The 20,325-nt window shown below is 54.7% G+C and overlaps 3 protein-coding genes across 3 annotated transcripts in view; 1 reads left to right on the top strand and 2 right to left on the bottom strand.

The window, feature by feature from the left end:
- Positions 1–4,280: 4,280 nt before the first annotated feature.
- Positions 4,281–8,355, bottom strand: CCDC116 (coiled-coil domain containing 116; the record flags this gene model as incomplete). The annotated part of the gene is made up of 4 exons (XM_080821616.1): positions 4,281–5,087; positions 5,978–6,850; positions 6,972–7,529; positions 8,278–8,355. The coding sequence occupies 4 exons, from the start codon at positions 8,353–8,355 to the stop codon at positions 4,281–4,283; spliced, it is 2,316 nt and encodes a 771-aa protein (XP_080677742.1).
- Positions 8,356–11,152: 2,797 nt separating this feature from the next.
- On the top strand, positions 11,153–12,999 carry YDJC (YdjC chitooligosaccharide deacetylase homolog; the record flags this gene model as incomplete). The annotated part of the gene is made up of 5 exons (XM_080821975.1): positions 11,153–11,316; positions 11,406–11,565; positions 11,767–11,866; positions 11,965–12,142; positions 12,329–12,999. The coding sequence occupies 5 exons, from the start codon at positions 11,153–11,155 to the stop codon at positions 12,702–12,704; spliced, it is 978 nt and encodes a 325-aa protein (XP_080678101.1). The 3' UTR covers positions 12,705–12,999.
- A 4,526-nt stretch (positions 13,000–17,525) lies between these two features.
- Positions 17,526–20,325, bottom strand: part of UBE2L3 (ubiquitin conjugating enzyme E2 L3) — a 58,389-nt gene continuing 55,589 nt past the window's right edge. Inside the window, exon 4 of the mRNA XM_080821110.1 lies at positions 17,526–19,008. Within this exon, the coding sequence (XP_080677236.1) occupies positions 18,854–19,008 (155 nt within the window). The 3' untranslated portion in view covers positions 17,526–18,853. The remainder of the gene's footprint in view (positions 19,009–20,325) is intronic.

Here is a 20,325-nt window from a genome sequence, read left to right as displayed (position 1 = left end):
CAGACTACCCATGCACTTGAGGCACCAACAAAGCAGGGAGAATAGTTTATATTTAATTAAGTCATTCAGAATTTTGCACTCAGAAAATCCAGAGCAGAGCCATTTTAATTACAGAAACATGTTATTTAGGGGTTTTCATGTTTAATAGTGTTTTGATTTTGAATTACATATAGGAGAAGACACGTGATCTTTTCAGCGCTTAGGTTGTCTAAATTGCTAAAAGTCTGCCCTGGCGTTGGCAGACCCTGCACTCACTTGAGGGGCCTCCTATCCATGGTGGAGGGACTAGAGTACAATCCGAAAAGCAACAGATATGTCCTCTTGGACATACCAATAAGCATCTCAGACTTACTACGTCCAAAGCAGAATTCTTGGTCTCCTCCCTCAAACTTCTCTCCTCTCCCCCAGGCTTCTGAGTCTCAGGAACAACACATCCATTCACCTTGATTCAGCCCCCAAATTGGGACTTATCTTTAAGTCTTCTCTTTACCACAGTCTCACATCTTATCCAACACATCTGAATGGCTCTAACTTCAAAACAGATTGTAAAGCATCTCTCCAACATTCCTTATCACCACCTGAGTCCAAGCCACTCTCCAGATGGGTATCTACTGATATCGATATCTCCTCTCCAGATATCAACCATGGCCTCCTAACAGATTTCTGTACTTCCACTGCTCAGTCCTCTCCAAGTCACTGTCCACACAGGAAAGTGATTTATACCTTAAAAAGCATGTAGCGGGGGGGCACCTGGCTGGCTCAGTCAGTAAAGCATGTGACTCTTGATCTCAGGGGTCATGAGTTCATGTCCCATGTTGGGCAAGGAGCCTACTTAAAAGAATTTTTTTTTTTTTTTTTTTAATCAGAGGGGTCTGGCAGACTCAGTCAGTGGAGCACGCAACTCTTGATCTCAGGGTTGTGAGTTCAAGGCCCATGCGGGTATAGGGATTACTTAAAAATCTTAAAAAAAAAAACAACACATATATCAAATCATGCCAGGCACCTGCTTAAAGAGGCCAACAGCTTCTTGTTGCATGTAAGACCAGAGGATGGTGAGGACACAGCAGGCAATCTCCCCGGCAGGCAAAAACAGGATTTCAAGTACAGTACAGACCTCAGAACCAGAGTAGGAGAAGCCAATGTGGCTCTCCCTCAACTTTCTGAGGGCCTCATGCCTTCTCAAAGCTGTTCCCTTTCTCTGCCTCCCCCTTGCAGACCACCTTCCCCAGCTCACCCTATGGATGCATGCTCAGGGCGAATTATGGTGTCTCCACAGACCTCCACTTTCCACACACAGTTTGTCTTCAGGTTCAGATGCTCATTTGCTCAACTTGGTTCCAGGAACTGCTCAAGGTGCAATCAGCTGCAGGGGTGCAGGTGGTGGGTAGCTGTCCTCCAAATATGGCTACTAACAATTCCTTCCATCCCCATAAGTGTAAGCTGCTGCTTTCATCAAGACAGGACTCTCGAGATGGATGGCTCAGTGGGTTAAGCTAAGCATCTGCCTTCAGCTCAGGTCATGGTCCTGGAGTCCTGGGATCGAGCCCCGATATCAGGCTCCCTGCTCAGCAGGGAGCCTGCTTTTCCCTCTCCCTCTGCCTGCCACTCACCCTGCTTACGTTCTCTCCCATTCTCTTTCTCAAGTAAATAAAATCTTTAAAAAGAGAGAGAGAGAGTGAGTCATGTCTCATGTCAAAACATTGAATCTAGGCTTTTGCTTTGACCAAGAGAATGGCACAGAAATGCTGTTTTGGGACTTCTGAGCCTCAAGAGGAGTAGTGGTTCTTGCTTTCTCTCCCTAGGAATCCAGCTGCTGCCCCGTGCTGTAAGAAGGGCAGGCTAGGGGGCGCCTGGGTGGCTCAGTGGGTTAAGCCTCTGCCTTCGGCTCAGGTCATGATCTCAGGGCCCTGGGATCGAGCCCTGCATCGGGCTCTCTGCTCAGCGGGGAGCCTGCTTCCCCTCTCTCTCTCTGCCTGCCTCTCTGCCTGCTTGTGATCTCTGTCTATCAAATAAATAAACAAAATCCAGAAGAAAAAAAAAAAAAGAAGAAGGGCAGGCTAGATGACTGAATGATCAGGAATCTTGGGGAGAGACCTTGGATGGGGAGAGGCCATGCGGAACGTTCTGGTCTTAACCATGCCCCCAGCTGGAAGCAGCCACACATAGACTGCCTACACCATGGCGAGCCAAGCCTGCCAAGCTCCAGCATCAGGAAAAAGAAGCCGCTTAAGCCTTGGAGTGGTTACATGGCCATGGATACCTGAAACAGATGTCTTTAGCACAGTGTACCAGTAGTTCCCAAAGGGGCTGCTCCCACTCCAGGGACATTCTCTAGGCATGTGCTTCTGAGGCCAAGGTGGGGGTATGTTCTCTTTACCTCCCAACTGCTGTGTCTCCAGAGCCCCAGGGCTCCTCTCCATGTTCTTTTTTGCAGACAGGATTTCCTGCCTCTCTGCGGAGGGTTGGAAGATGGTCACGCTTGTCTTTAGCAGTCAGTGCAAACTGCACCAGAATTTCTCAGTCTATCTTGGGGTGCCTGGCCGGCTCAGTTGGAAGAGCATGTGACTCTTGATCTCAGGCTGTGAGTTCAAACCCCACTTCAGATGTAGAGATGACTAAAAATAAACTTTAAAAAAAAATCTCTTAGTTCATCCCAGTTATAAGCTCCTGGGGGAAAAAACCTGATTGGCCTAGCTTGGAATAAGAATGTGGCAAGAGGGCACCTGGGTGGCTCAGTGGGTTAAAGCCTCTGTCTTCAGCTCAGGTCATGATCCCAGGGTCCTGGGATCGAGCCCCACATCGGGTTCTCTGCTCAACGGAGAGCCTGCTTCCTCCTCTCTCTTGGCCTACTTGTGCTCTCTGTCTGTCAAATAAATAATAAAGAAAATCTTAAAAAAAAAAAAGAATGTGGCAAGAGGGCTAATCAACTGTGGCCAAGTGGTATGGCAAGAAGGTATAAAAATGTGGGCCCACACTATGGTGGTGGTGGCATTGGGTGGCCCCAGGGAATGGGCCTTATGAGTTGAGTATATGTCCTAAAAGATCCTTGCCACAAGAGCTTTCTGGAAAAAAAAAAAAATGGGTCCTTGACCCATCCACTTTAGGGCCCTGGTCCCTCCTGACTGGAGCAGAGGAAGTCTTTTTCCCCAGAATGGCAGGGCATGGATGTGATGTGGAAGGTCCTCCCTGCCCAGCTCTAGAGAAGCTCTGCTATCGCTTCGTCTTCCCACGTGGGCCACTGAGCACGGCCAGGCTGGGTTGAGCAGACTCGGGCTCTATACACCCAGGTGGGGTCCAGGGGGATGTGTGGGACCCCTACCAGTCTCCCTGCAGTGGCCGCCTACACAGCAAGGCAGAGTGGAGCACTGTCACCTGCTCTCTTGGCCACAAGGGCAACAGGGTGGTGGCGAGAGGTCAAGGGGCTCCCTGGGTGAAGATGCCTGGATTGGGGAACAAAAAGGTTGCCCTGGGAAGGCAGAGAGAGGGAGGGTGCTGAGCTGGTGGCATAGGACAGCCAGAGGTCCCAGGAGAAACCTTGGAGATGAGACCTGCCAATCACAGCACCAGCCTTATCTGCAGACCCTTCCAGAGGGAGTTGTCTGGCCCAGCGCCTCTGCTAAAAGGGTGATTCCATGGCCAGCCTGGGGCAGCCAACCCACAGCTTGCCAGACCAGCACTCCCATGGGACCTAGCTTGAACCCTCCAGATTTGGGAGTTGGAGCTGAGAAGTACAAATTAGAAAGACAGGGGGCCATCAGGAAAGGGCGGCTGCATGTTTCTGCGAGAGGAATGTCAGAGGGAGCAGGATGCTGCCCCGGCAGAGGAGGAACCTTCTGGAAGCAGGAACTGCGATGCCCAGGGGCTGTTAGGGAAAGGGACGACGAGTTCTAAAAGGCTGGAAGAGCCAGGAAGGTGCACACTGGAGTGGGAAAGAGCCCTGAGCAGGGCTTTGTGTTCAAGCAGAGTGTGTGTGGGTTGCGGGGGGTGGTGAAGGTCAGGGCTCGATAGCTGCCATGAATGCCTGGCTGAGGTGTCACCCCAGGGCAGGTGCTTAGGCCTGCGGATGTGGGGCTGTGGTCTCTGGTTGAGAAGACGGTGTTCCATCAAGACAAGCTTTATTTCTCCCATTGGCTCCCCTGAGAGGCCAGCAGAGCTCCTCATGGGTATCCGGCCCACCCTGACCTCTGCTCAGGATGGGGAACAGCTAGGGGTGAGGGGGGCAGCATTGGAGCAAGAGGAGGAATAGGGAATCAAGTGCTGGGTGCAGCTTACAGGCGGCCTCACGGAGGGTCACTGCGGCCCACGTTTGTGGAGTGGGTGACCCCCACCTCCACTTGAAGCCCCGGGTAGTTCTGGGATGTGTTGTTGTCCCCTAAGAAGTCATCATCCTCGTCCTCACCCTCTTCCTCCTCCTCGCTCTGACTGTCCATGTCTAGGAATTCCTGATGCTTATTAGAGCCCGTGCTGGTGCCGGAGAACATGGAGGGCTTGGGCTCTTGCTGGCTTGCGGACTCCTGGCCCCCGACTGGAGTGTCCTCCTGAGCGGGAAGCAGCCGAGAGCCTGGAAACTCACTGTTGAGGCTGGACTCCATGGCCTCCTCCTGATCCACTTGGGGGCCCGGCTCCAGCAGCGTGGAGGGCGACTCTGTGCTGCTGTGGGGTGGCCTGCAGTGGGGCGCCTTGTGGTGGGGGACTTTGTGGTGGGGGGCTCTGTGGTGGGAGCTGTGCTGGGAGGAGGAATCATGCTGGGACGTGTGTCTGGACAGCTGCTGGGCCCACTCGGCCTGCTCCAGCCTCCGCTGGAGGCAGCTCCAGTCAATCTTGGGGGACAGGCAGATGTGGGAGCCCTTCACCTTCCTGAAGCCCAGGAAGAGGTCCATGAGCATCTCGGTGACCGGGAAGGAGATGAAGCCCAGCTTCTTGGAGAGGTTCTTCTCAAACTTGTACTTGTAGGTGAGCAAGGACACAACCTGGTCCACCAAATAGCTGACGAGCTCCTCGTACAAGGGGTTGGAGAGATGGGACATGCTGGAGTTGGAGGAGATGGAGGGCAGTGGCTGCTTCTTCATGAACTTGTAAGTGGGGCTCTGTGCAACAGCCGGGGAGGGAAAGGGAGATACGTCATGCCACTCTTGATGTCCTAGGATGCCCCTCACCCCCAGAGCACTCTCCACATGACCCACACGGATGCCACGCTTGTCACTACCCAGGCAGTACGGCTTTGTCACATCTGCCACGCTCTCTTGGTGACAGGTGAGTGCAGGCCCTGCATGTCAGCCACACCCTCGCACTTACCACACTGGCCTCACACCAACCACACCAGCCAGGCCTGCGGCCAAGCTGGTGATGTCAGTCATGGTGTCAGCCCAGCTGGAGCTGGGATCACCGGTGCTCTTGTAGGGTCTCCCCCAGGCCAAGGTTCAGAGGAGGGAAGCCTGCCTGAGCCTTGATCAGTGAGATGAGGGTTAGGGGCTGTGTGGTGGGGGAATCTACAAGGGTGAAGCCACCTATGTCTTCTCCAGACCCTTCCTGAGCAACTCCCTCTCAGCAGACACACTGGAGAGTCCTGCTCTAGGGAGAGGAAGCAGAGGGAGCTGGACCTAGGATCCAGGGCCCCACTCTGGCTTAGGCTGCTGTCCACAACAGACAGGACGCTGCCCACATAGAAGGGCTTCTGAGATTCACAGGCAAACATTACAAAACTACCCAGGATAAAAAATAGGTTTTATTCATCTTTGGCCACACCTGGCAGGAGCAAGGCCGGGATTTCTGCTCCCCATCAGCTTGTCGCCTGCTCAGGTGGCTTCCACCATGCAGGGCAAGATACCTGGGACCATGGCTGCTAAGGGTCGTAACTGAGGGAGCCTTTCTCATGAGGACCTTTCCCCAAGCCCCCTAGCTCCACCCTCCTCTCTGCATACAGGGGAACGGGAGATGGGGAGAAGCTTCTTACTGAGGAGGCAAGTGGTGAGAATACAGGGAAGCAGTGGGAGAAGCCAGGGTAGGGGGAGATGAAAGGAGCTATGCCCCGAATAGTGGGCTGGGTCTGGCTGGAGGACCCTTCCACCACAATCCGAGGGACAGGCAGGGTGAGGTGCAGGCTTGGCCAGGGATGGGCCTTCTGGCTGGAGCTCAGGGGCCCAGAAGAAGGGATGGGTGGTCTCTGTTCTTCAGGGTTCTGGTCAGGAGACTCCTGTCTGGGGTGGGGTGAGGGAAACTTGGATTCTTCTGTGGGTGTCACCTCGATCCTGTATCTTGTGGCCACCTGGGCACTAGACACAGGGGAGCCACCTTCCTTGGGCTTGCCCTGTCCTCTGCCCTTGGTGTTCTTTCTTCGATCTGTCCTGGAGCTGGAGACTCTGGGAAGCACATCGTAGGGGTCCTCCCCGTCGGTGGGTGTGGCTGGCTTGGAGCCTGTCGTGGAGTCAGAATTGGGATCTGTGGCGGGCTCCCATTCTGATGGGAAGAGAGGGCAGCCATCGTGGCGGCAGGCGCCACTGAGCTTGTCCACAGCCTGGCGGACAACGCTCTGCAGGGCAGGGAAGAGGTGGTGCTCCGCCAGAAAGTCCAGGGTCTGATGGGGCTCACGGAATGAACAGTAGCCGGGCAGGTCAAAGGACACTGGCTGGTTCAACAAGGACTTGATCTCCTTATTGAACTCTCGCTTGAGAAATGTCAGATCCCGTTCTCCAGACCCGGGCTCTGATGTTTGGGGTGTGCCTATGTTTGAGTCCAGCAGGCCTGAGAACCAGGACTGAGGTGGCTCCTGGGTCCACTGGCTGCTGGACTGGCTGGCCAGGGAGTTCCACAGCAGGGAGTCCCTCCGGAAGCAGGATGGACCCAGGCCTTTCTGCAGAGAGAGGAGGGACTTTCAGAGGCATCCAAGAGCAGCCGAGCCAGGCCTAACCCTGGCCCTGTGCTCTGGACCAGGGTCCATCCCGCCCACCCTGGGCCATGGCACTAGATCTCACCCCTCGGTTCTCCAGCTTCAGAAGCCGTTTGAGGTTCTTCTCCAGCAAAAGCCTGTCCCTCGTGGGTGGCAGTGAGCCCATGCCACGGGCACCCAGGTCACTGTCCCAGCTGTGGGAGCCCCGGCAGCCAGCTGTGAAGCAGCTATGGGAGTCAGACATGGAGCTGGAGGAGGAGGGGTAGTTGTTGGGCTGTCCGGTGCAGAGGCTGGGCCGGGCCCGGTGCCGGTGCACGGTACTGAGGCTGGGCCGGGCACGCGCCCGCCGCCCACCCCTTGGCACCTCTATGGGGTCCTGCACCTCCACCAGGGGCACCCCAGCCTCTGTCTTCGTGGCAGTCATGCGCTCAGTCGCCTCTTCCACCACTGTCTGTAGGCTGTCTAGCACCTGACCCTCGATGAGGAAATCCAGGAAGGTACCAAAGTGCCGGGGGTCCCGTGGGTTTCGTCGGTGGCCACGGAGCCCTAAGCTGTCTGTGGGGGTGTACCTCGACGGTGGGTGTGGCGTATGGCCCAACTTGGCGGCTTGCCCCATTCCCGGAAACAGTGGCTTCTTAGGCAGCTGCACCAGAGCAGACAGGCATGTCACATAGGGCAGGGATGTACCGCAGGGATAGGGGTCTCTGCGGGTCCTCTTGGGGTACCAGGAGCTGAGTGAGGGGACAGTGGAAGGCAGGATGTTTTGGAGTCAGGAAGTTTCTGGATTTGGACCCTGGCTCTGCCACTGCCAGCTCTGACACCATAGGCGCCATGGCCCTTCTTGAGGTCCAATTTCCTCTTCCGCAAAGTAGGCATTGATTTCGGGTCACCTTGATGTTTCCCTGACACATACACTGCATATATATACAAGATGTGGTCGGGGAGTCTGAAAGCCCACTTCTGCCCTCACACAGGACAGGAATGGGCAATCACAAACCCCTTGGAGTCCTACATGGGCTTCTCATCTGTACTTTGAGCAGACCAATCCTGTCTCCACTATACAGACCACCTGTAGTCCTGACCCCTTGGTGCCTCCATTGCTGCTTCTGAAACTTTGAGCCTTGGGCTGTGCTAGACACCATGCTCCCACTGGGGTACCAGTCTACCAAGCTCCTCCGGAGCTGCTAGAGTCAGAGGGCACAGTGAATGAAGTTGTGGGTGACTAGGGCCCAGCAGGTCAGAGGAGTGGGCAAGGCGATAAGGATGTCACTAAGAGGCTGGGAGGTGAGGTCAATAGGCACTGAGGGGGTGTGTGTGTGCTGTGATCTGGGGTGCTGGAGCTGGAGGGGAACATTTGGGAGGATCTCAGGAGTCAGGGCCCTGCCCGACACACTCACCCGGGCCACGTAGGTGGTGTGGCCGGCCTCATCGTCTGCCAAGTACCCGGAATGGTGGCGGCAGCTGGTCATGGTGAGGGCGTTCGGGATGGCTATCCTCCTCCTCTCTCTCCAGTTCCGCAGCGCAGCCACGGATTCCTCTCTGCGTCGGGTGGGACATGGTGTGAGGGTCTCCCTAGGCCTCCATGAGTCCAACTCTCTCTTTGTCTGTCAGCCACTGTGTCAGTGGTCCCGGCATCCGCGGATCCCTCGCTCCCCTCACCCTGCGTCCTTCAGGCATCGGGCCCTTCCTCTGCTCAGCGTCCCCTGGGCGTCTGCGCACTGTCTGTGTCCAGAGTCGTCGGGGGTGGAGTCCCCAAAGACGTCCACATGCTGTCTCCGACCATCTCTGGGCCTGAGTGTGTCCGACCCTCCCTCTTCCTAAACCCAAAACTCCTTGGCATCTGCCCCTGGCCCAGAGCCAACCTGCTCACCAGAGTCTATGCCTCGCTCACGACCAGTCAATGTAGAATGTAGTTTGTGCCCTCGCCAGGGCGGCGACACCGAGCTCTGGAGTCGCCCCCAACCTGCCAGTCTTGCTTATTTACATGCTACGTCCTGATTGGCTCGCAGTGCCTCCTAGCTCCCCCGGCACAATTGATGGGGGCGGGAACCAGGCTGGTCCCTCCCCCGTTTCTGTCTTTGCTCCGCCCACATTCGCTTTAGGAGCGGGGTGGAGGGGAAGGAGGGTGGAGTCAGTGGGTGCCTTTGACTGCTCACCCAAGCCAGAGGAATCCCAAGACTGGGCTCGGATCCGCTCCGCACCTGAAGGGATCCCTAAAGGATCAAAGCCACCGCCTCCTCTGGTGACACAAGCACTTTCAGCTCCACTCTGGTCGCTGCGTTGTCCTGTGCCTCCTGCTCTCTGACTGCTCCTTCTAGGATTCTCCTCTCCCCAGTGTGGACGACCACAGTGGGGGTGGGGGTGGGGGTGGGGCCTTCAGCACTCCCACTGCGCGGTGTCCTTGAGTGCAGTATTGAATCCCAGTTGTATGACACAGACCTAGCTTCAATTCCTAGCTCTGCTGTTTCCTGACAGTGTGAATCAACCTCTCTGATCATCTGCTCTGTCTCTGTAAATAGTTGAGCATCCTTCCATATGGGAGTATGGAGATTAAATAAAATCTACGTACAACACATCCCGCACGCCAGTAAGAGCCCTGGGTATCTTTCTCTCTTTTCCCTCCTTTCCTCTTCTGCCCAGTAAACTCCTAAAGTCCTTTCCAGGTGTCACTCCTCTGATAAGCCTTCTTAGAAGGCCTGCCACCCCAAACAGAATTACCAAAAACCCTATTCCAGACTCTGCCTCTTGTATTGCTACTTGTCAACCAGATGGTGCTCCTTGGCAGTAGGAACTGAGGCACTCCCCCCAATCTCTCATATGTCTAATACCAGTAGGTGCTGAATAAATGTCAATTTTCTCTTTCCAATCTGCTTGCCATTGGGGCCTCTGGCTTTCCAGGATCAGCTTCTCAGGGGAGAAAAATAGTTGAAGTCCAACAATTCAATAATTACGACTGAATGCAACAATCCTTACACCAAGAGCTTGATGAGAGCACTGTGAGGCCTCTGATCTTTACAACATCCCAGGAGGAGAATATGGTTTGTTATGCCCACGCTCAACTTTGCCCTGTCTGCCCCTGACCCAGGGGAGAGCTAGGGACTAGACAACCAGAGTAGGTCCAGAGCTTTGGAGGGAAGTCCCAGTTCCACTACTCCTGGCGGGCTCACTTTGGGCAAGACACTTCTCCCTTCTGAGCATCAGTTTCCTCATCTGTAAAACAGGAATGATTTTACCAACCTCTTGGGCTGGACACAAATGCCGCCCTTTGCAGTGGGAACACCAAAGCAGCCACATCACAATAAAAACTCTCTGTCAACCATGGTGACTATTTATATAGTCATCAGTAAGGAAAGTTTCTCTGCACTACAGAGGGGGAAAAAATGAGATTATGAATGTAAAAGTTGTAGCCTGGAACAGAGCTCAAGTTGTGGAATCAGGGACTAACGCGTCCTCAAACGAAGCCATTGGTATACATGTTTTCTTACTTAGAACTTTTATTTTAAGAAAAAGAAAGAATGAATGAAAGAAAAAAAGCCTCTTCCTAGAAAAAAATCACCAAATAGGCAATTAGAAAAAGTTCATAGTCACTATCAAAAAATGAAATTTACAAGAATGAGATAACATTGATGTGATCATTATCGTCTCAAAACAACTCAAAAAACTTTGGGGTGGGGGAGAAAATGAAACGGGTTTGTTTGTTTAGAAAAATACTGGAATGGCACTATCCAGAAAGTTAGCAGTGGTGAACTTGGGGAAAGATTAAGAGATCATTTTTTTCCAACAGGTTTTTTTCCCTCTATTTTTCATATTTCTTTTAAAGATTTTTTTTTTTTTTTTAAATTTGAGAGAGCACAAGCAGGGAGGAAGGGCATAGGGAGAGGGAAAAGCCAACTCCAGGGTGAGCAAGGAGCCCCACTAGGGGCTGAATCCTAAGGCCCTGAGACTATGAGCTGAGTCGAAGGCAGACGCTTAACCGACAGAGCCACCTAGGCGCCCCTGTATTTTTCATACTAGATAACATTTTTGCAGTTACTGAGAGTTCTTCGTTACAATAAATGCAGCAAACAAAATGGTTTGGTTAGGGCCAACTCACTGTGAGGTGGGAGGGGACTGCTGCAGTTCCACATTGGGACCGGTAGGTGGCGAGAGCAAAGACGAAGGGCAGCCGCGCCGGGACGTGCGCGTCGGGGCGGAGCCTCGGACAGCGTTTAGGGGCGGGGCCTGCATCCAGTCCTCTAGAGTCCTGAACAGTCCGCGGAAGTACCAATGGCCCGACCGCGCGTGCGGCTGGTGGTAACCGCAGATGACTTTGGTTACTGCCCGCGGCGCGATGAGGGCATCGTAGAGGCCTTTCTGGCAGGGGCTGTGACCAGCGTGTCCCTGCTGGTCAACGGGGCAGCCGCAGAGAGCGCGGCGGAGCTAGCTGGCAGGTGAGTGGCGGCACCCTACAGGGTCTGGGCGGGCTTGGGGAGCCGCCTCTCCGCGGCCGCCAGTGCTCCCGCTCGCGCTCCGCCTGCAGGCATCAAATCCCCACCGGCCTCCACGCAAACCTGTCCGAGGGCCGCCCCGTGGGTCCGGCCCGCCACGGCGCCTCGTCGCTGCTCAGCCCCGAAGGCTTCTTTCTCGGCAAGATGGGATTTCGCGAGGCGGTGGCGGCCGGAGACGTAGCCTTGCCCCAGGTGCGAAGATGCGGCTGCAGGAAGAGGCTCGCGTTGACCCCCAAGGCTCGTCCGGAGGGTACCGTGAAGCCATTAGGGGCAGGGGCGCGCGATGGATGCTTTCCTGGTTCATACTGGAGCAGTCACGCAGAGGCACCTGGAGGGAGTCCTTCTAGGTAGCTGCTTCCCGACATTCAAGGTGCCTTGTCGTTCTCTCTCCAGGTGCGGGAAGAGCTGGAGGCCCAGCTGATACGCTTCCGGGAATTACTGGGCGGGGAACCCACTCACGTGGACGGGCACCAGCACGTGCACGTGCTCCCAGGTTGGGGTGGGGGGCGTTGCTCCCCGGTGGGGGGCTGGGGGTAAGAGGTGGTCCCAGGTAGTAGGACGGGCTACTTCCTGACTCCTCCCCGTTCGCAGGCGTGTGCCAGGTGTTCGCAGAGACGCTGCAGGCCAACCGGGTGCGCTTCACACGATTGCCGGTGGAGCGCGGGGTGGGCGGCTGCGCGTGGCTCGAGGCCCCCGCACATGCCTTCGCTTGTGCGGTGGAGCGCGACGCCCGGGCCGCCGTGGGCCCCTTCTCTCGCTATGGCCTACGGTGAGGCTCTCCGCCCCTATCCCGCCCTATCCCAGTGCGTCCTGCTGACCTTTCACCTGACAGCTATGGCCGTTCCTTGTTCCTCGTTCCTCGTGCGATCCCTGTCGTGACCCCCACCCCACCCCATCCCAGCCCTGCCCATGACAGCTCTGCTGGTCCTTGCCGCTGATACCCCTACACCCACAGGTGGACGGATGCCTTCGTGGGCCTGAGCACCTGCGGTCGGCACATGTCTGCTCACCGCGTATCAGGAGCACTAGCGCGGGCCCTGGAAGGCATACCCACGGGCCACGCCCTAACAGCTGAGCTGATGGCACACCCTGGCTACCCTAGTGTGCCCCCAGCTGGAGGCTGCGGTGAGGGCCCGGATGCCTTTTCCTGCTCTTGGGAGCGGCTGCATGAACTGCGTGTCCTCACCGCGCCCACGCTTCGGGCCCAACTTGCACAGGATGGAGTGCAGCTCTGCACACTCCATGACCTAGACTCCAAGAGGCCTGGGGAAGGGGTCCTTGGAGAAGCCACTCTGGAAACATTCCTGGAGCCCTCCCCACCATGCCCCTGACAGCCAGCCAAGCACAAATGTCCTTTAGTGCACAGAAAGGGGGCCAGTGTCAAGCCCTGGAACAGCCTGAAACCAGGCCGAGAGCGGGGATCCAGTAACATACTTCCCTGGGCAGGCCCCTGTCACCTCTGTGTCCAGGTCCTCATGGCTCAGAATGGTGGCCAGAGTTTTGGCAACCCATCTTGGCTGCTGGTAGATAGGCCCTATGACATCTGAGCCTGGGGCCTGCCAAAGCATCCTCCTTGTTCAGATATAGTAGAGAGAGATCACTGTATTAATAAAATATATGTCTTGTAAACTTGGGTGTTTTTTTTATTTAAATTTTTAAATTTTTTAATAAGATTTTATTTGAGACAAAGAAAGGATGAGCGTGGGGTGGGGAGGAGCAGAGGGAAAGAGAGAAGCGGACTCCCCACGAAGCAAGGAGCCCGATGTGGGGCTTGATCCCAGGACCTGGAGATCATGACCTGAACCAAAGGCAGTCGTTCAACCGACTGAGCCACCCAGGGACCCCAAATCTGGGTGGTTCCTTAAACTGTGCCCTGTGAACTGTGAAAACGTTCACAGACACATGACAGGGCAAAAGCAACTCCTTCGGGGCACAAACCCGGTCATTATAACAGAATAGATAACACAGAACATACTCCAAGTTCTAGTTTTGTTCATGCTTAAGTTTATTATTTTGGGGGGAGCGAGGTTGGGAGAACAATGTCTCACCAGGCTACTTTTTGGAAGGTAATATCATCTCAAATTTTATTTAAAAAGTCACCTGTTTTGTTGTTTTGCGGGGCTTGAACTCACGACCCTGAGATCGAGACCTCAGCTGAGATCAAGAGTCAGAAGCTTAATGGACTGAGCCACCCAGGCACCCCAAAAGTCACGTGTTCTAAGCAGACATCCCTTTGCCATCCTAGGGGCAGATCTAAGGAAGTCCTGCAAGCCTATTCAAATTTTTCCAGGAGGAACAGTCTTCTGTGGGAATGGGATCCAGGACTCCTCACCAGACCTGGTGATGTGTGTGTGCCCTGTCACTGCGGCTCATGTGTCTTGGATCAAGGAGATGCAGGGAGCAGATGGAGAAGGTGGCAGGGAGCTCTTGGGAGCACAGAGCCCTGCCCCGCTCTGGCGTGTGGAAAGGCAGATTGAACAATGATCCAGTACCTCCATCTTAACAGACCAAGAAATAGAAATGGCAGAGCAGGGCTTTGAAGCTACCTGTTCATTTATTCACCATGCACCGTGTCATGCAAGGGGTCAGGCGCCCAGAGAGCTCTCTCAGCCTAGGCAGCCCCGAGGGATGTATAGCTTTCTGAAGGGGTTAAGGGTGGGATCTTGCTGCTCTTTCCTGCTGCCCCCCATCCTACACCTCTACCCCCTTTACTGTGACTTCGGCCCACTCTTTTGTGGCTCCATCTTTAACACTAACCTTCCCTTGACCGTGGTTCTTTCAGCATCAGGCTCTTTCCGTCCTACCTTTCCTCTATGGCTGTAAACTGGAATCACTTAGTTCTTCCTAGTGCCGTGCCCTCACCTCCTTGCCTCAGCCCAGTGGGGTCTGGCCACACTCCTGCAGGCTGCTGGCTGGAGTGGGTAGAGGGGTGGTGGGAAGGCAGCCTGTTGGCACAGAGGCACCTCCTTTGGGGAGAAGGGGGGGTTCTGCTATTTTGAGAGGAGGCAGCTGACTGTGGCTCTGAGGCTCAGGAGAGAGGTGTGGGGAGACAGGAGAGAACTGGGGTCTGCACAGAAGCAAGATGAAGCTGTGGAGTGGGCTCCTATTGCTCAGACAGGGAGAGAGGAGTGAGCAGAGCTGAGGGCCCAGATCAGCCCTAGGGACCATGACAGTGGAGAGGAGAGGGGCCATGGCCATAGCCAGACTGGTAGAATCATCTGGAGACCAAGGTCTGCCTCACAAGGGGAGGGAAAGTGGTAAGGCAGAAGGCTGCAGGTAGCACAGGGCCCACTGTGGAGCTGGTCACTAGCACTGCACTGGGGACACGGGGATATTCCTATGTCAAACCTGCTGTGCACTGGATGGCTTAGGCGAGTGGGGGCTACTGCTCTCCACCCATTCACCAGTCATGGACGGGAAGGTCTACTCTGGGCCAGGGGGGGGCTGGGTGCCGGGAAAGCCCAGCCTGCCAGGAGCTCAGTCTGGGACAAACACGGGGATAGCTGGTATGATCCGGACTGTGGTGGGATGGGGAAGGGGAAGGAACACAAAGCAGAGTGTGGGGCAAAAGGGGATTCCTAACCAAGCCAGGCCTGCTGGGAGAACGCTCTCTGGAAGAAGTGACTTCTCTAGGCCTCGATTGTGGCCTCTGCCTGCTGTTGGGCAGTCCTTTCCGCTCTGATCCTCTGACAGGCAATGTCTTGCAGGAGGGCTCCTAGGGGCAGCTAGGTGCCCCTAGGAGCCCACCTGCAAGAACATGTTCCAATCACCCAGGAAATAGCTACACCCAGGAAATAGCTATTTAGCAAGTGCCACCTGAGCCAGGCCACCTTCAGCTCTGCTCCTTCTCCGGCTGGTGCCAGCACCCTGTGCTGCATGAGGGACACAGGGAGAGGAGGGAGGGCCAGTGCAGGGAGGGCAGGAAGAGCCAAGACCCAGCTCTGGCTTTGCCTCAGATAGGGTCAGGTGGCTGCCCTAGCAGGGTGGGACATGGAGGTGCTGGCCCACTGAAGAAACAGTGTGGGGCCGCCAGGCTGCCAGCGCGTGGACTGCACAATGAAGAAGTCCAGGGGCCTTGCCAGAGGAAGCCTCAGGGAGCCAGGGGCAGACAGGAGCCAGGCTGCAGTGTGCACCAGAGTGATGGAGATACACATTTTGAGCTGAACAATTAATACAAGAGTGAGGAAGGTGAGAAAGTGGTGGCTCCAGAGTTCAGAAAGTTGAGAAAAGGTCCTGTAGGGCTCTGGATTTGGGAAGGGTTGGGCACCAAGGAACCTGAGTGGTGGAAAGTAACAGGCTCTGAAACCAGACTGTAAAAACCCAGGCCTGGTTTCCTTGGCTGTCACTGAACCGCAGTCTCTTCCTCTGTAAAAATAGGGACCATGTCCGCGGGGTTGTCTTGAGAGTCACAGAGGATGAAGTGCTAGAAGACAGCAGAGTACCCTGCTGATGACCAAGGGAAAGGACCGGCTCCTTACTTCCTGGTAAAATGATTTCCCAGGAAGGTTCCTCCTGGACACCTGCAGACCTATCTGACAGGGCAGGTCTGGTCTCCGCTGGTGTCAAATTCCAGACAAGGAAATAAAAATATCAGCATCACGCCCGGTGCTGAGTCAATACAACAGGAGGTCCCTGGGGCTCCAGGCAGGTTCAAGGAAATGGCCTAGCCCCACCCTCGGGCACACCCTCCTTAGTTCTGGGACGCAAACTCGACAGCCACCCTTCTCAGGGCCTCAGTCTGCTCCTCTGCTCAATGTGGAGAATATCACTCTCTGGGGACTGACAAGTGGACTGAAATGAGGCCTATACACAGAGGCCACTGTCCCCTCCCTTGGCAGGCCCTGATGGTCTGGATCTCTAGCCTTTTCTGCTTCCCTCGCAGGAAGGCCACACCTCTGTGCGCCTCTTGGAAAAGCTGGGTGTGGGGAGAGGAGCAGGCAGAAGAGCAAGCCTGGGCCCTGGCCACCCCTCTCCCATCTGTAAGAACATAGGCCCCTGGCTCTGCCCACTCCCAGTCCGGAAGAAACCCACAAGACCAAACCAGTGTCGGAGAGCATTTTTATTAAGGGCAGCAAAAGGGGATCGCAGCATCTTAGAAAGCCTATTCTCCACCATGGGTAAGGCGGGGAGGGGCAGGGCAGAGGGGGCGGACCCAGCGCACTCCGAGGAACCTGGCGGGTGTGAATTCCTGAGTGGGCTCGGGTCAGCAGTGGCTGCTCGACAGCTCTCCCCTTCTCCAGAGGGCCCAGCTGTTTGGGTGTGGAGCAGCCAGGACTGCTGGCCAGCATGTTTCAAAGCCCGTCCTGGGGACTGCCCAGGCTGGAGGGGACAAACCGCCTAGGTCTGATGGAGGAACCACCCACTGCCTCGCTCTCCCAGGGCCAGGCCTCTGATGGGCCAAACCGTGGGCTGCCATGCCAGGGCTGAGAGTCCCCGAGTGGCTGCCGGCTTGAACAAAGGTATCCTCCCACGATGAGCAGAGAAGTGAGAGGGGGACAGGCGGGCAGAACTACGCTGGTAGAGAGAGATGAAGCAATGGGAGAGTTCCCAAGAATGGCAATATTTCTGGGTTCAGAGACGCAATGAGAACAAATGGTGGCTTATTTGTATAGCTTCTGACAGAATTTGGCATTTATTACAAACCTGCGTGTGAGTGAAATTAAAGTCCATCATCACCTCTCTGCTAATGAAGAGACAGATGTGGAAACACTGGCCCGGCACTCTTGCGTTCCTGGGCACAGAGAAGTCTCCAGAATCTGCCCCTGACGTACCTAGAACTAAAGAAGCGGAGTTCACTGACACACTGCAGGGGCCACGCACCTGGACAACTAAACAACATTCTGCTGCCTAACCTACCCATCACACCCACCTCTGCACAGGTGAAACCGTCTCACAGGTCTGTAAGCCCCGGAAAGATCCCACGTTAGAGAGCTAAAAACAGAAAACAGTTTCTTTACGTCATCTTCTCCACAGGATCTAGTTCCCCCTGAGAACCGAGAAGGGCAGCAGCCAGTGGCAGGAGGAGGAGTTGGTGACACACGGTGTTTGGACCATTGGCTTCCTCTGGGTGTCAGTGACACGCATTCTCGATTTCAGGGGCAGTCCCACTTGCTTTGAAAAGACAGTAACATTCAAATCCTTACAAGTTCATCTGATGATAAATTCTAAGGTCAATTTTTATTTCTACAAAAAAAGGCAGTCAAAACAATATAAAACACATGTAAAGGATATTACTGAGTGAGCTTCAAGTGGAGCTTGACTCTGCAAAGGCTGTGAGTCCAGAGGGAGAGGGAAGGCCATCTTGTTCCTGGGCTGGCCGGCTGCTCCGAAGGGGCCAGCAGGGTGCCGGCAACCCCAGCCTGCTGCTGGCTACAGCCGAGTCCCGCCAATTCCAACCCCGCAAAGGGTCAAACTGTGCCGAGGAAAGGTCGCATTGGGGCTGCGCTGAGGAGCTAGGAGCGCGAGCTCTGTGGCACATTCATATGGAGCTCGGTGACAGGTGAGCGTGAAATTTCACGTGGACATTCTGGCTTCAGCGTTGTCGGCAATGACCAGCACGTCTTCTGCAGTGGCTGCAGGGAGGAGCGTCAACATTTGGCCTCAAGAGCCTCTCTGGCGAGGAATTCCTCACGCAAGTGCACAGCATCCTCCGGTCAGCAGGCCCTTCCCTGGCGTGGCCACAGACCTGGGTTTCCCCAAGCAGGCCAGGCCAGGCTGAAGTTCAATCACGCACACAGACATCAGGGTTTGCCCATTTAATCAATGTTACTGTGGTAACACTGGCCAGATTTTTACGTAAGAACTGGGCCTCCCTTTCCATGGCTGGTTTTTTTGTTTTGTTTTGTTTGTTGGGTTTTTTTGGTGGTGAGGGGGAGGTGGTGGGGTGGTGAGTGGTGGTTTGCTTGTTTTTAAAAATTTTTAAAAGGATGTTTAAATTGGAGCCAGGAGAATTTGAACCAACTCCCACACAGGGCAGTGCAACATGGGAGGAGAGAAGCCTCCAGAACCACCAGGAGCGGTCTCTTCCCCTTTGCAGAGGAGATAGCCCTGGGTCTGGGGGAAGTGAATGGGTGAAAAATAAACCAAATGGAAGAAAGTGGGAGCTTCAGGGGCAGGGGAAGAAAGGGAACTGCAACCTTTTTTTTTTTTTTCTTTTTTCTTAACCTTAAGGGCTAAATGTAAATTGAAGGTTTTGGATCAATTTGGACAAGAAAAGAAACACCATTCTTTTAAAGTAGATTGAAGCAGTGATTTTTAAAACAAAGAAAGCAGAACTAGAACATCTTAAATTTTTAATCCTTTCTTTACAGGTTACCTAGACCACTTTTGATTAAGAAAACTGTAGAAAGTTAGTAACTGCCACAAGCAAACGCCAGGCGGCGGCACGTGTCAATTTTCCACAGAGTCCTGCTTTGCGGGTTGTCTGAATGCGCGGCTCAGGGTCTCCGCTCACACTCGCTGGAATCGGTCGCGGCAGAGTTTAGTCCACAGGTCGCTTCTCCCCGTATTTCTTTGTAAACTCTTCAGCGTTCTTACAGAATTTTTTACGGTCCTTAGAGTATTCTTCAGCTAGGTCAGCCCGAAGTGGGTGCTCGGGCTGGGGGTCGTTCACCAGTGCTATGAGGGACTGGATTACTGCCAAGAAAAGGACCAGGCACCGCTGGTTAGAACAGTCTCAGAAAGGGCAACTTTTGACTGCAACACTGATTTACATCAATGTGCTTTTAAGATAAAGTGGCCTCCCATTTATCCAAAATTCTAACCACCAAGGCACAACCCATCTTTCCTCTGTAGCTGGGAGAAAGTGCTGGGCCACAAGCTGCTACTGTGACAGTGGGTAACTATTCAGAATGACACCTCCGCCTCTCCCAGGAACCTTCCTGAACTGACATCTCAGGGCCCCCCAGTCACTCTCACTCACCCTTCTCCCGAACTGTGGAGCTCTCAGGCCTAGCACAAACACCCCCTCACATACATATACACACCTGCACACACAGGTGGAGCTTCTCTAGGGTAGGGACTGGGTGACATGTCCCATCGCTACGAGCGGTTCAGGGGAGCTTGGTGTCTGCATGGTGTAAATGCACAGTGAGCCCACTCCAGAAGACCCCTAGGAGCTTGTGAACTAGCTGAGAAAGGTTCACCTGACACCCTGTCTTAACTACCGGAAGGGAGATAACCCTCACCAGTGTTATGCTCTCAATTCCACAAGCAGAAACCACACCAACTGCTTGGGGTGGGCCCCACAACACTCTCCCAAAGTACAGTAAAGCCTAGATGTACTGGAAAGCTGGCCCTGGGGTGGAAAGGCCACAAGGGAATGGAAGGTGGGGAAGGGAGATCGAGGGGGAAACGGAAGGTCCAGGAACCCCAGGCCCCCTCACCTCAGAAGTAGGCTGCATGCAGCCACTTTGCCTTCTCACACACGCTTCTCCTCATCCAGCCCTGATTAGGACCAGCACCCCCCAGAATGCTGGGTTCCCTCCCACTGCCACATTCCTAGCAAAAAGGCATCTCTCCTCTAGATTACCGATGCCACGGGTTCCTTTGCTGGGGACCATGTTCTCCCCCCTGCATTACAAGTTATGGATTAAATGCTAATGCTGGCTGAGCCAGGCACAAAGGCCTACCCGGCCACTAGCTCACTCTGAGTGGGAGGAACAGCACAAAGCACTCCTGGCCAGGCACCCAAAGACCACCTGCCCTCACCTCTGCCTGTCAGTGCTACCAGGTGAGACGGAGCAACAGGTGAGGCGCATGCAGGGCTGGCGGGGTCCAGGCTGAGCAGGGAGGAGGGGCTAGAGGCCAAGGAAGGTGGACTGTGAAGAACAATCAGGAGTGAAGGGCCTGGAAGCATCTCTTCAGGCTAAGGCAGTTCCTAATCCAATCCCCACAGCACCCTCAGGGGCAGGCATTATCACCTCCCACCTATAAATATCTCTAAGAGGAAGT

Source organism: Martes martes, assembly GCF_963455335.1.
Source record: "Martes martes genome assembly, chromosome: 13".
NCBI classification, from domain to species: Eukaryota; Metazoa; Chordata; class Mammalia; order Carnivora; family Mustelidae; genus Martes; species Martes martes.
Note: the sequence above shows the minus strand (reverse complement) of the source record. Positions and strands in the feature narration are given on the sequence as shown.